Below are 15179 nucleotides of genomic sequence, written 5' to 3'. Positions count from 1 at the left end.
GAGAAGGGCTGGAGAGATGCTTACTTAAGAACATCTGCTGCCCTAGCAGGGGACCAGGATTTGGCTTTCAGCACCTACGTGGCAGCTCACAACCATCTGTAACTCCAGTTCCAGGGACTCCAATGCCTTATGGAACACACACACACACACAGGAGTACACAAATGAAAATAATTCATTTTTAAAAAATTGGGTGTGGTAGCACATACTTGTAATCCCAGCATCAGGAAGGCGAATATGGGCAGATCTCTAAAGCTCACTGGCTGGCCATCCCAACCTGCTCATTGGGTCCCAGGCAAATAAAAGAGATCTTGCCTCAAAAAATTAAAGTGAACAGAGCCTGAGGAACAACAGCTAACGTCATCCTCTTCACCCGCTCATATGCACATGTGTGCATGTACACACATGAACCCTGCACATATACACATGTGTGTACACATACAAGAGCTGATCTGGAGATGTAGCTCAGTGGTAGACTGATCCCCACCACCAGCACTGCACCATAATTGCACCGCCCATACACACACAGTTTCTCACACACAGAGAGTTGATCAGTTTGGCTTGGCAAGGTTAGGACATCATCTTGCATTTTGAGTTTCTCTGTCACTCCAGGAAACAGGTCTAGTATTGTAAGGCCCGCAGCTCTACCCTGTCTAGGATCTGAACAAAGCCAATGCAACCACCAGTCTTACCCGCAGTAAACCAGCAAGGTCTCAGTGATGCCATGGCTAGAAACAGACCCCACTTCTTAAAACAGTGAACTGTTTTCTAGACACTGACAATCCACCCCACCCCCACTCCTCTGTATGGTCCCTCCAGTCCCATGGTGTGTGCAGTAAACAGTAGACATCTGCTAAGTATCTTGTTTATTTAGAATTAATTCACAGTTGCTTGAAGATTTTAAGTCTTTTTCCCTCTTGAACAGAGAGGCATGACTGAACGATGAAGCCAGTCTTCCCTACTCCACTTCTGTTTTTCCACGGTTCCCAGGGGGCTCTTTTCAGGACTCACAGAAACCTCCTGCACCTTGGTGATGGCACAGAGGGACTGTTTTTTTACTCGGAGCCTGAATGACTGCCAAGAAGGAAGGTGAAAGTAGAGAGTGCTTGTCTCTCCTGGTGGCTTCGGGCCGCAGTCCGTCCGTCCGTCCGTCCGTCCGTCGTATTGAACCCCTTTCAGAGCCCGAGGACAAGGCCCACCTGGATATGAGTCATGAGTGAAACATCTTGCTCTCTCCTCATTGAGAAAGAATTTCAAGATGGGCAGGTGAGTGCTCCTACTCAGGAAGGGAGGTGCTGGCTTGCGATGTACTGTAAATGAGACAGGGACTGTGGGGTTTTACAAATATTGTGGGGAGATGATCATATATCTTTGTTGTAGGAGATTCTGGGCTGAAGGTGTAGTTAGTTCAGCAGTAAACCATTGGCTGTAGGTTCCATCTCCAGGATGAGACAGACACACAGAGAACAGAGGCAGGAGGGTCTAAACCATCATGGTGGGACACCTGTGATGCTGATGCTTGGGAGGTAGAGACAAAAGGACAAAAGCTCGTCCCCAGTTACTAAGTCTGCCTGAGTTACAGAGACCCTGCTCAAAACAGAAGCTTCTGTCTGCTCGCAGGCGGCACCTTGCTTTCTGAATGGCTGCTCGCAGGCGGCACCTTGCTTTCTGAATGGCTCCCAGAACCTTGATTCCTTCTGCTGGGGTTGGGGAGGGAGGTAGCATCTGAAATTCCCTAAGAAATCAGTTTGGCGTGGACTCACCAATGGACCCCTGCCCTCTTCCCTGTCCACCACTGGCAGCCTGTCTTACTTAGCTTTCAGTTGCTGTGATAAACACCACGACCAAGAGCAGCCTGGGAGGAAAGGGTTGACTCCATCTCCCAGCTTACAGCCTGTCGCTGGGGGAACTTAGGGAAAGGAGTCTGGAGGCAGGAGCTGAGGCAGCGCCCCGGAGGAGCAGGGCTTCCTGACTTGCTCCTCTGGCTGGCTCACATCCAGCTTCTTCCTTCTATGTCCCTGGACTGCCTGACCAGGCACTGGCCACAGTGGCTGGGCCCTCCCTCAACACTTGTTAGTCAAGAAAATTTCAGGCAGGCAGGGTGGCACTCGTACCTAATCCCAGCACTCAGAAACCAGAGACAGGCAGAGATCTCTGCGAGTTCAAGAACATCTGGGTCTGTGTAGTGAGTTCTAGTCCAGCGAGGGATACAAACTGAGATCCTGTCTCAAAACAACAACGAAAACAACAGCCTTGTCTTGTCTAAAGGTCAATATGACAGAGGCACCTTCTCAGTGGAGGGTCCCTCTTCAAAGAGGGCTCTATTTTATGTCATGTTGGCTAACAACTAAACAGCACACTGGCCACCCGAGGCCTCCTGCTCAGCACAGTCACAGTGGAAGTCCACGTGAGCCCGAAAGCTTGCCCTACATTCTGGACCTCCCCTCTGTCTTGCTGGCCAGAAATGGGAATTCCGAGGCCAGAATACAGACAAAGCATTTGCTGGACTCTCCAGGGAGATCTCTTGCTCAGAAAAGGACAAACTGTCCTCTCTTCTAAAGGGAAGTCTCTAGAAGGGGACTGAAATGTAGACAGAGAAGGATGAAGTGTTCTTTATATATAACACCAGGAATCACCAAATGTTACTGAGATAGAATTTCAATTAAAAAAAAAAAAAGGTAGCTATGCTCTGTATCTTGTACTATGCTGTTGCCTATGGAGAACATCAAAGGCATACCCGTGTTGCCTTCTGCAGGGAAACTTGGGTTACTTGCAAGGGCTTTAGAGGGGGCTAGAGAGATGACAACATTGGCTGTTCTAGAGGACCCATGTCAGGTGGCCTGTAAGCAGCCATAACTGCAGCTCCAGGGGACCCAGTGCCCTTTCTAGCCTCTGCAGGCCGCGCACACATGGCATAAACTCTCACAGATACACACACTTAATTTTTAAAAATCAAAATAGAACCAGCTGTGGTGGCGCACGCCTCTAATCCCAGTACTTGGGAGGCAGAGACAAGTGGGTCTCTGTGAGTTCGTCAGAGGCCAGCCTGGTCTACTTAACAAGTTCCATGCCAGCCAGGCAGCCTAGTCAGACCCAGCCTCAAAATAACACAGGGAGCTGGAGAGATTCAGCGGCACGGGCTTGTCTCGCCCAGGGATCTGATACCTTCCGCCTCTAAAGGTCCCAGGGATGCGTGATGCTCATAGACATACATGCAGGCAAAGCACTTGCATATGCATACACATCAAATAAGTCTTAAACATTTTAAATAAATAAGAATAGATTTTTTAAAGGACTCCTTCCTTTAAAAATCAAATCAATCGATCAAGACTTACAGAGGTGAGACCAGCTCTAGCCAGATGCTAAGACAGGCCAGGCTGGTAGAGAAGGTAGAACTGGTATTGAAAGGAGACGAGGACACAGACTCTTGTGCAGGAAATCCATGTAACATCAGAGGTCAGAGGTGAGGTGAGGATCTGTAGTGGGTGTTGCCATTATATCACAGTGGGGGATGGTCGTGCTCAGACTTTATTTATTTATTTATTTATTTTTGTTTTTTTGAGACAGGGTTTCTCTGTGTAGCCCTGGCTGTCCTGGAACTCACTTTATAGACCAGGCTGGCCTCGAACTCAGAAATCCGCCTGCCTCTGCCTCCTGAGTGCTGGGATTAAAGGCATACGCCACCATGCCCAGCTGTGCTTGGACTTTTTAAGGTCAGAAATAGAAGAGTCTGTTCTATTGTAGTCTGTCAGGCTTCCATTCTTTCTTACAACGTATAAAGAAGTCAAAACCAGGGTCAGGAAAATAACTAAATGGGTAAGAACACTTGCTATGCAAACACAGGGACGTAAGCTTAAATCCTCAACTGCACATAAAAAGCCAGACTTGACCACACAGATGCCTTTAGCACCAGTGCAGTCGAGAGCAGAATGGGGTCACTGCCAGGCCTGCTGCATGTAAGAAGTTTCATGGAAATGAACGAGAGGATCAGAGTAGCGGGATAATCTGGGTTTCCAGGGCCCTGACACAGCACTGGTCCATCCCTGTTTTGTTGCTGGTTTGTCCGTTTGCAGCAGAGACCTCCTACACCTTCAGGCTGGGCTCTAAGATGTGCTATGCTGCCCCTGGCTCATTATCATTCTTCCTCCTCCTGGTCTTTCTTCTTTTTTCTCCTTTTTGATTTTTTTTTTTTTTTTTTTGAAATAGGGTCTTGCTATGTAGCCCAGGCTGGCCTTAAGCACACATTGTCCTTCCTCAGGCTCCCAAGTGCTGAAGCCCAGGCTTGTACCACTGGGCCAAACTGTGCTGTTCTTATTTATATATTTTAGAAAAGTTAATATACTTACATATTCCCCCCCAAAAAATCTGAAAGTAAGAAAGATAATAGAAAGAAGTTGCCTTCCGTCTGTGTGGTCGCCTTCTTCCTTCCTTCCACTCGCAGCTTGCCTGCTGGAGACATGGGCACTCCTTACTTGGGTATGATCCTGGAAATAGTCAGGAAGACAGGAAAATGTATTTATGTATTTTTTTAATGATGGTTGAAAGGGGAGGAGGCAAGAAAGGAATGGTAAGGTAAATAAAACAAATTAGTAGACTACAGGGATGTGGGTCTTGGCTGAAATTTCTCCACCTTACCAGACATAACGGCACACCTCTGTCACCTTAGCACTACAGAGGAGGAAGGGGCAAGGGGACACAGGTCCTCAGCACATGTTATAAGAGCCAGGGCTGGGCCAGGCGTGGTGTCACATGCCTTTAATCCCAGCACTTGGGAGGCAGAGGTAGGCGGATTTCTGAGTTCGAGGCCAGCCTGGTCTACAAAGTGAGTTCCAGGACAGCCAGAGCTATACAGAGAAACCCTGCCTCAAAAAACCAAAAAAGAGCCAGGGCTATGTAATGAAACAATGGTTCAAAACGAACAGTAGTGATGAAAGTGAATATAAAATATATTTTATATAAATATAAAAGAACGAGGTGGGGGTTAGTCTGTCTTAAACCCAGAGGAAAGGAAAGCAAAGTCCCTTAGGTCACATGGAAGATGGGCTGGGGGGAGGGGGCATGCCACTAGCCCATAGGTGAAGCAGTATGTGTATGCTTCCTTCTGCAGCCCTGAATAACCCCAGAGACTAGCACTTGCTGATGGCTGCATTGCCTCTCACTGTCTTACCGAGTGGATATGCCCACCACCGGTCAGCATTTAGTGTTTGTTCAACTCATGGAAGCAGTGCTACAAGGAATGAAAATAAACACGTGGCTCTGCAGTTAGATAAGCACTAGACTCCAATGCAAGCCCGGGGTGGGTACAAGGTGGGAATCCAGGCAAGGATGTCACTCAGTCCACAGTGTGCTTGTCCCTAATGGGTACCTTGGTTGTGGGATACAGACCTATAATGCCTGTAGCCTCGACACTCTGGGGATGGAGGTAAGAGAACCAGAAGTCCAAGGTCATCCTCCATAGCAGCCTGGAACACAGGAGACCTTGCTTCAAATGACTCTCAAGGGCTGGTAAGTAAGAACACTGGCAGGTGTCCAGCCTGATGAGCCACTGCACCCAAGGGTGGACTCGAATGCAGCCCAATGCAAAACCCCACATTCTTTAAGGAAACATTTACAGCATTAGAACATCTTTCTTGTGATTTTCTTTCTTTCTTTCTCTGTCTTTCTTTCTCGTATAACTTGAACGTGTGGTTCCTGAGTTTGAATTTTGTAGATGACAATAGCTGTTGCACGGTCAAAGGTTAGAAATATCAGGATCTGGTGAGTTGTAACCTTTGATCCCTCCAATCAAAAATTTTTTTATCCTGTTTTGACCTTTGGTAACCTGACTATGAAAACATTATCTCAGAATAGTTCATATGCCATTTATTTAAATGTATTAATCAGGTTTCTCTAGAGAACAGAACTGATAGGATGAATACACCCACACACACAGACACAGATTTATTAGAGTGGCTTACAGGGTGTGGACCAACTAGTCAAGCAGCAAAGTCCAAGAATACAGTAATTGTCCAGTCCATGAGGCTGGAGTCTGAGCTGGTCTTCACTGTACACCAGAATCCTAAGAAAACAGGCTCTAATGCCAGTTTAAAAAACAAACAAACAAGCAGTGGATTTGCCAGTGGAAGTGAGGGCCAGTAGGCAGGGCTAAAGCTTCCTTCTTCACCACCTTTATTTAGGCTGCCAGCAGAGGTGTGAACCAGATTTAAGGTGGTCTTCCCATTTCAAATGATCCATCAGGAAAAATGCCTCACAGGCATACCCAGCAGCTCAGGTTTTAGATAATTCCAGGGATAGTCAAGTCGACAGCCAAAAATAGTCATTGCATCGTGTTTTTAAAAAATGCCTGGGGCTGAAAGGGTGACTGCAGTTAAGAGAATTTACTGTACTTCCAAAGGATCTGGGTTCACTTCCCAGCACCCCTGCCAGAGGGCTTGTGACCAGAAGATCTGTTCCTTCTCCTGAGCACCTGCACACACATGACAGACCCTTGGATATGCACACACACACACACACACACACACACACACACACAAACACACACACACACACACACACACACACAAGAAAGAGACGTTTTAAAGATAGTAATGTGGTTTTGAGCTGGGGAGCAGGGTAAAGAGCCTGCTGTCAACACGAGGACATAGATTTGGATCCCCAGAACCCATGGAAAGCCAGACACAGTGGCCTGTGCCTGTAACCTCTGTAGTGGAATGGGGCATAGAGGTTAGAACCCCCTGAAGGGCCCCGCTAACCTGGCTAGAGACCCTGCCTTAAAGCCGGATGGGGAGTAAGGAGAGGTACTTCAGGTTAGATTCTGACAGGCACACGGGTTCCTACATACACCTTACACTTGGAATTATTTAAAATGATACTGCCTTTTGTGTAAATCATTCATTTCTTCTGGACTTACTTTTTTGTGGTTTTTGTTGTTGTTTGTTGTGTGGTGTGTGTGTGTGTGTGTGTGTGTGTGTGTGTGTGTTGGGCCACTCTTGCTTTATAGCCTAGGCTGGTCCCCAAAGTAGCATCCTCCTGTCTCAGCCTCCTGAGTGCTCAGATTGCAAGGTGGTTTACCAATCCCAGCTTGATTTGTTTGTTTGGTGTATGGATATGGTTGGTTGAATTTTTTATTTTATTTTATTTTATTTTATTTTTTTGGTTTTTCGAGACAGGGTTTCTCTGTGTAGCCCTGGCTGTCCTTGAACTCACTCTGTAGACCAGGCTGGCCTCACTCAGAAATCTGCCTGCCTCTGCCTCCCAAGTGCTGGGATTAAAGGCATGCGCCACCACTGCCAGGCTGGTTGGTTGATTTTTTGAGACAAAAAAAATCTCTTATGTGTGTTTTTTCACATTTATTTTTACTAATCTTTCAAGAACTATATATGTGTATACAATATATTTAGATCATATTTGCTCCTAGTTCTGCCCCTAACTCCAGAATCACCCCTGACCCCTCCTTCATTTAAAAAATAATCACCCAGCAAGCCCAGTGTATGTTGCTCCAGTATTTGTGGGTGTGCAGGGAGCCGCTGGGGTGTTCAGAGCTGCCAGGGCCCACACACACTAGAGAAAACTCTCCCTCCCTCTCTGTCATGTGTGCTTTTGGTTTATTTTTGTTTTGAACTTACTGGTTTATATGATTTTTTTTCCCCTACCGTGTTAGGCCCACACCTATGCCTGTGGTGTGAGTGGGGAGGGTCACACACTTGTGCCTGTGATGTGGTTGGGGACGGTCACACACCTGTGCCTGTGGTGTGAGTGGGGACAACAGTCACACACCTGTGCCTGTGATGTGAGTAGGGATGGACACACACCTGTGCCTGTGATTGTGAGCAGGGATGGTCACACACTTGTGCCTGTGGTGTGAGTGGGGATGGTCACACACTTGTGCCTGTGGTATGAGTGGGGACAGTCACACACCTGTGCCTGTGGTGTGAGTGGGGACAGTCACACCACTGTGCCTGTGATGTGAGTGGGGATGGTCACACACCTGTGCCTGTGATTGTGAGCAGGGATGGTCACACACTTGTGCCTGTAGTGTGAGTAGGGATGGTCACACACTTGTGCCTGTGGTGTGAGTAGAAACAGTCACACATATGTGCCTGTGGTGTGAGTGGGGATGGTCACACACTTGTGCCTGTGGTGTAAGTGGGGACGGTCGCACACCTGTGCCTGTGGTGTGAGTGGGGACAGTCACACACCTGTGCCTGTGATGTGGGTAGGGACACTTGTAAAGGGCTTTGCCGCTGCTGTGTGATTTTGCTTCTTTTGTCACTGTGATTTGTTGTTGTCTTGCTTTTTCATACACTACTAGGGGCAAGGTTTGCTGAGTGAAGGGGCTGGGCAAAGTACGCCAGTGAGCGTCATTGACACAAATCTCAAGACTTACTCTCACCAGAGCAACCTTCATAAGATTCCTTAGGACCTGGCGAGATGGCTCAGCAGTAAACCTGCTTGCTGCCAAGTCTGCTGAGCTGAGTTCAAGTCCCCAGACTCACATGGTAACAGGAGCGACCCAGCTCCTACACGGTGCACTCAGACCTGCACATACATGCATATATATATACACACACACACACACACACACACATATATATACACATATATATATACACACATACATACATACATACAGTATTATACATACATACATACATACATACAGTATTATATCAAGTAATCCTTTCATAGATTTTTCTTCCCCTTTTTCTCTCTCTTCTCCCTTTCTCTTACGGTGGGTACCCTAGTCACATTTGTGCTACACAGTGCTATACCAGCTACACACTCATCTGAAGATCATATGAACCCAGTGCCTGAAGCAAAAGCCTGCCTGCATCACCCGCATCCTAGGAGGTGAGGGCTGGGTTAGGCCTTTCTGCCACCTACACTGGCTTTAGATGCTTGACCCTGCCTCTCAGCTCCCAAGTACACCACCACGCCTCGTGGTTCGCCTTTATAATGTTGTAGCTAATTTCTCCAAAGTTCATGTCTTTGTGATTCTAGGAAAAGGTAAGAAATTTAAACTGTGGTGGGAAGGAGATTATCACTGCAGGAAACTGACCCTGGTCTGCCTGTTTGCCTTGCAGCTAGAAAGTGTCTCTGCTGGGCTCTCTTCATCCTACAAGGACAAGGGTGCCCTCATGGCTTTCAGAGGAATTCCTGTACGTATCACCCATAAGCCTTTGTGTGCTGGAGACACGGGAAGGCCTAGACTCCTGGGGCTCATGCTCTGGGGAAGCACAAACCTGCCACACAGAGAGTGTCTGTCTGAGATCATCCCACCCAGAGGATGCGTGTAGAGTGCACTGGGGATGCCAGCAGCACACCACGGCCTCAGAGGGGGCGTGCTTGTGTTTATTTACCATTCAACAAGGCAGATGCTTGTCTCCCACATTACCCAACTGCAATCTCACAGTCAAAGTTTGCCAGGAGCCCCACTCTAAGAATCACTTTTAGCCAGGTAGTAGTGGTGCACGCCTTTAATCCCAGCACTAGGGAGACAGAAGCAGGCAGATCTCTGAGTTCAAGGCCAGCCTGGTCTACACAGTGAGTTCCAGGATGGCCAGGGCTACAAGGAGAAACTCTGTCTTGGGAAAGAAACAAACAAAAAGGAATCACTTTTAGGCTGGAGGAGGTGGTGCAGGCCCGTAAGTCCAAGCATTTGAGAGTTTAAGGCAAGAAGATAAGAGTTCAAGGCCAGCCTGAACTACATAGCAAGACCAAAACAAGATTGAATTTAGAGCTGGGGTGTGCCTCGGTGTAGAATGTGTGCTCAGTATGCACTAGGCTCTGAGTCAGTCCCCAGCAGGTGCACATGTTTGCACACACACACACACACACACACACACACACACACACACACACACACACACACACACGGAGGGAGGAAATAGCTCAGTCAGTACAGTGCATGCCTTGCCGGCGTGAGGCTTTGGTATCTAGAGTGCACACAAAGCCAGGTGTGGTGTGTGCCTGTAACCCTGGTGCTCTGGAGGCAGAGGCAGCAGAACACTGGGCAGTGAGGCTAGCCAAATCAGGGAGCCCCGGTCCCAGTGAGAGTCCCTGCTGCAGAATACAAAGTGGAAATCTTCTGAGAGCACCCAAGGTTGACCTCTGGCCTCCATGAGTGTGTGCACACACATGTACACATTTTTTTTTCTTTTTTGGTTTTTCAAGACAGGGTTTCTCTGTGTAGCCCTGGCTGTCCTAGAACTCACTCTGTAGACCAGGCTAGCCTTGAACTCAGAAATCCACCTGCCTCTGCCTCCCGAGTGCTGGGATTAAAGGCATGCGCCACCACGCCTGGCACATGCACACATTTTTAATATCAGTCCATCAGAATAGAGTCTTCCAGCCTTTATTTTCCAGATATTTCCTCCCCAGTGGGTGGGAAGAGCTGTGCATGGGGAGACATGGACCCCCACCGTCACTTTAAAGGCCTCCTGTCCCTGCAGATCTCGGAGCTGAAGAACCATGGTATTCTCCAGGCCCTGACGGCAGAAACTAACGGGTGGCAGCCAGGTGGTAAGGACCCCGAGGGCCCTTGGGGTTTGGGGGAGACCCAGGTCAGAGCCTCCAAGAAGCTACTTGCTGTGGTCTGAATCAGCCGTACTCTCGTGCTCTCTTTTAGAATTCTGTAAGTTTATCATTCCCCATCATAACTTAGAAGCAGCCCTGGGTTAGGAGCTAGGCTATCTGTGGGTTTACTGTGTGCTTCTTGGGTGGTTTGCTGTGTGCTTCTGGGCAAGCCATGTAATAATGTCTGACGATAGTGACAATAGTGTCCCCTCCTTATGCCACGTGGATCCCAGGGATGTCCTCAGGTTGTCTGCCTTGGAGACACTGAGCCATTCCACTGAGCCAGCGGTGGGAATGTGAACATCTCTTCATCACGGATAGGGTGAAAATGAGGCAGCACGAGTGGGAGGCTCTGGGAGGTCTCCATCTGCTCTGGGCGAGGTGTCTGCTACCAGCATGCTTTCAGCTCAAGCCATGTGCTCCATAGTTTATTTTAAAGAAAGATATCCTTATATTCAGAATGATCTTGGAGATACATCCTCTGGTGTAAACTCTGGCTCCCTTATGTATGTGGCCTTGAACACATTGCTTAACCTTTCTAGTCACCCTCTCTTCTACTAGAAAACAAAGACAGGCAGGGGCTGGGGACAGTGGTAGAACGCTGGCCTGGCTTGTGCTGTGGGTCCCAGCACTCTGAAGGGATGGCCACAATGGGAGCAGGAATTGCTCCCAGCAGGACCTGGCCAACAAACCCAGTAAGGATGAAATGAGATAGCATGGAGCACACAGCAGTATACTTTGTAGTGAGCATCCAATCACATACACCTTTTTGTATGTTTCTTAAGAAGGTTTTTTTGTTTTTAATATGTGAGTGTTTTGACTGCATGTGTGTCTGTGCACCACTTTCATTCAGTGCCTGCAGAGGCAAGAAGTAGGCATCTGATCCCTGGAACTGGGGTTACAGACAGTGATGAGCTGCTATGCGGGTTCTGCAAATCAAACCCAGGTCCTCTAGAACAGCAGCCAGTGCTCTTACCCACTGAGCCATCCATCTCTCCAGCCCCTCGATGGTATACTTTTTTTTTTTTTTTTTTGGATTTTGGAGATAGGCTTTCTCTGTGTAGTTCTGGCTGTCCTGGAACTCACTCTGTAGACCAGGACGACCTCAAACTCAGAAATCCACCTGCCTCTGCCTCCCGAGTGCTGGGATTAAAGGAGTGCGTCACCACTACCCAGCTTACATTTTTTAATCTTTAAATGCTACACAAAACTGGGAATGTAGCTTGGTGGTAGAGCATTTAAGTCTAGTTTGCCCATGGTCCTATGTTGTTTGGGGTTTTGAAACACACATGCAATATTGCTGCCATGTCTAAATTAGATTCCCAGGCCCCACGTGGTAGAAGAAGAGAGTTTGTCCTTCAATCTCCTCATGTGCACCATGGAATGCACACTCTCACACATAATAAATAAATGTAATTTTAAAACTTTTGTTTTGTTTTGAGACAGAGTTTCTCTGTGTCCTAGAACTAGCTCTGTAGACCAGGCTGGCCCGGAACTCAGAGGCCCACCTATTTCTGCCTCCCAAGTGCTGTCTCAAAAAAACAAATGAAAAAGTAATACTCTTGGCTAATTTCCATTTACAGAATGACTGAATCAGTGCTGTTGGTTTGATGGATAAATGGGAGCGGCAAGATAATTGAGTCAATTAAATACTAAAAGAAAGAAAAATAAAAAATGTGAGCTGCATTAGTTATTCTAGAGATAATTGGCTTTACACACACACACACACACACACACACTCACAACCTCCTGTGGGTTCCATTTCAGGATTATCTTCAGATCTAGCCAGGAAGGCCATCCTGGTTCCAAGAGGACAGGGACAGTGCATACAGTGTAGTCATCTCTCAGGCACCAGATGGGCAAGGCTACCTCAGACCTTGAACCTTCTGTTGCATAACTGTTGTACTGGCCCTGTCCCCGTGGCCAAGGTTTCTTCTGCTCCTGGCTCACAGACGCTGTCAGATTGCTTGTAGGTGAGGGGTCACAGGGTTAGAGATAGGTCTATGGATAATAAAGTTACTGGAGAGCAGAGTCAAAGGTAGGAAGGCGGCTGTGCTCCACCCCACCAGCCTTTCCCCTGATGGGCCACACTTCTCACTTGTTTTTGTGGCTCACACTCTCTCTTTTTTAAAGAATTGCTTGTTATGCATACGTGTGTGTCCATGTCAGCGAATGTCTCCGAGTGCCTGTGAAGGCCAGAAGAGGGTGTTGGATGCTTTGAAGCTAGCATTACTAGTGGCGTTGTGCTGACAGTATGGGTGCTGGGAACCAAACACAGATCCTTTGGAAGAGCAACTGCTCTTAGCTGCTAAGCCTCTCTCTGGGCTTTCCTTTCCTGGAGGGGAGCTGATGACCAAAGCTACAGCCTGTCTCTTGCTAGGCAGATGCTCTGAGACAAACCCCCCAACCCCTCATTCTTCTCTTTTTGTTCAGCCACTCATTTTTTAATCTCCCACAGTCTTGTGTGCCAAGAGTTAAACTTTATTTCTCTACTCACACAAGTCTAAGTTCTGTTGACTTTATACATCTCAGAGTCTCAGTGTCTGCCTCCCCAAGGCTGGAAGTAGCAAGGTGGAAGTCACTAGCAGTAGATCAGGTTGGGACCCTGATTCTGTTTGCCCCCATCCTCTGACTTGCTGGCCCCGGGACCACGATTGTATCAATATAGTGAACACTTGTTGAACTCTTACCCCTGGGCTGCGTATCCATGTTAAAAGTTACAGGATTGCCTCACACTCCTGTTCCTGTGAGAACTTAGATGATTAAATAATTTGGCAAAAAAAAGCAGCAGAGATGAACCCTGCCCTCCTCTTCCAGCCGATTTTTGCCTAGTTGCCATCAGCATCTGATAGTGTTTTATTTAATATGCAAGTCTGTTCTATCAATCCAGTCTTCATTGCTGTAACAGAGTAGCAGAAGCTGGGTAATTTTATGTGGACTAGAGGTTTAGGCAAGCGTGGTGGCACACGCCTGTGTTTCCAGCACTTGGGAGGTAGAGGTAGAACGATCAGGAGTTCAAGGTTACTCTTGGCTAGATAGTGAGTTCAAGACCACCCAGGGCTGCATGAGACCCTACCTAAGCAGCAAAGAAACAGAGGCTTGTTGAAATTCAGTTTGTCTCAAAGTCAAGGGGCTGCATCTGGTGTCCTGCCTGAGGTTGGAGTCCTAGATTGGTGCGGTCTTTCACATGACAAAAGAGAGGGAACATTGGAAGTGTCCCTTCTGGCTCCTCCTTCCTGTTTTATTTTGAGGTAGAGTCTTACTATGTATACCATGCTGGCCTTGAACTCACAGAGCTCAGCCTGCCTCTGACTTCCAAGTGCTGGGATTAAAGAAGTGCACCATCATGCCTGGCTTTTTTTTTTTTAATGGTACAAACTGTAATTTTCATAAAAGCCAAAGTCAAGTCTTCTGGCCGGTATAAAAGATATACCCAAGATCTACCCAAGATCTACCCAAGATCTACTCAAGGTCTACCCAAGATCTACCCAAGATCTACCCAAGATCTACCCAAGATCTACCCAAGGTCTACCCAAGGTCTACCCAAGATATACCCAAGGTTGCTGCAAGTCAAGCGCTCTCCCGCTAAACTAAAAGGGTTGACTCTGTGGCAGACTGAACAATGACGTGTTTTATATTCTTTTCAATCTTTTGTTTATTAAAAATTTTCTCCATTGCTAATACTGTTTTTGAAAGCAAGGTCTCACTACAGCCTAAGCTATCCCCTGACTCACAGTAGTCTTCCTGGGTGCTGGGGTTCAGGCGTGAACCACCATGCCTGCCTGCCTTCAGGTTGATAGTCTACAAACCCAAGATTTTTAATTGTTCTTATACAAAAGTAGCAATGGGATGCAGAGTTTTGTGTCAGAGCTCTTGTGCTCCTGCTTTGGCACGGTATCTACTTTGTAATACGGGATTACTTAGACATTTGTGAAAGGGCATTCAATAGTGACATATTTACAAAGGTGACACAAACATGAAACCAGCAGTCTGAACACATGCATATTTTACTCAGATCCAGCAGTTTAAGATATCACTCTAGAGCCAAATACGAGCTCCAGGGCTGGCAAGAGAAAGGGCTTGCTGTGTAAGCAGTACCCTGGCATGTACTCTTAACAGATCTCTGACCCAGTGTTTTTCCTATGACAGCAGCACCCAAGCTTCCCGAAAAGCTCTTTCCGGGGATTTAGTGACTAAAAGGAGACAAGGGAATGGTTGAATGCTGTAGTTAAGGAAATGACAAGTGCTCCTGCAACTGGCCGTGGTGGGCGTGTCTCCTGTTGAGTTTGAGGCCAGTCTGGGCTACAACGGATGCTCTCTCTCAACAAGAACAAAAACCAGCCATCTAAACAAAACCTCATGAAAGGCTAGCCAGCTTGCTGGCCACAGGGGTGGTTTCTGTTGGGAAAGATTCAGTGCAGGGGAAATGACATTGCAGTGACCCATGCTCTGCACAGGGTGACATGAGAAGATGCGCACTTGCTTTTCTTTATTTTTTGTAGGATGGGTCTTTCGGTCAGTCCTTCCTTCCTTCCTTCCTTCCTTCCTTCCTTCCTTCCTTCCTTCCTTCCTTCCTTCCTTCCTTTCTTCCTTCCTTCCTTCCTTT

General features: G+C 47.4%; 1 protein-coding gene across 3 annotated transcripts in view; it reads left to right on the top strand.

Moving 5' to 3' along the window:
* Elmod3 (ELMO domain containing 3) overlaps window positions 1-15179 on the top strand; it is a 38049-nt gene that overhangs the window by 2719 nt on the left and 20151 nt on the right. For 2 of the 3 annotated variants that reach the window (XM_021190958.2, XM_029535152.1), the window contains 3 exons: window positions 924-1264; window positions 9082-9156; window positions 10450-10519. In XM_021190958.2, coding sequence (XP_021046617.1) covers window positions 1211-1264; window positions 9082-9156; window positions 10450-10519 — 199 coding nt within the window. In that variant the 5' untranslated portion in view covers window positions 924-1210. The remainder of the gene's footprint in view (window positions 1-923; window positions 1265-9081; window positions 9157-10449; window positions 10520-15179) is intronic. The other variant, XM_029535153.1, reaches the window with a different exon arrangement.

The sequence above is a fragment of the Mus pahari genome, chromosome 2 (assembly GCF_900095145.1).
Source record: "Mus pahari chromosome 2, PAHARI_EIJ_v1.1, whole genome shotgun sequence".
Classification (NCBI taxonomy): Eukaryota; Metazoa; Chordata; class Mammalia; order Rodentia; family Muridae; genus Mus; species Mus pahari.
The sequence above is the reverse complement of the archived record's forward strand: the minus strand, read 5'-3'. Positions and strand labels throughout refer to the sequence as shown.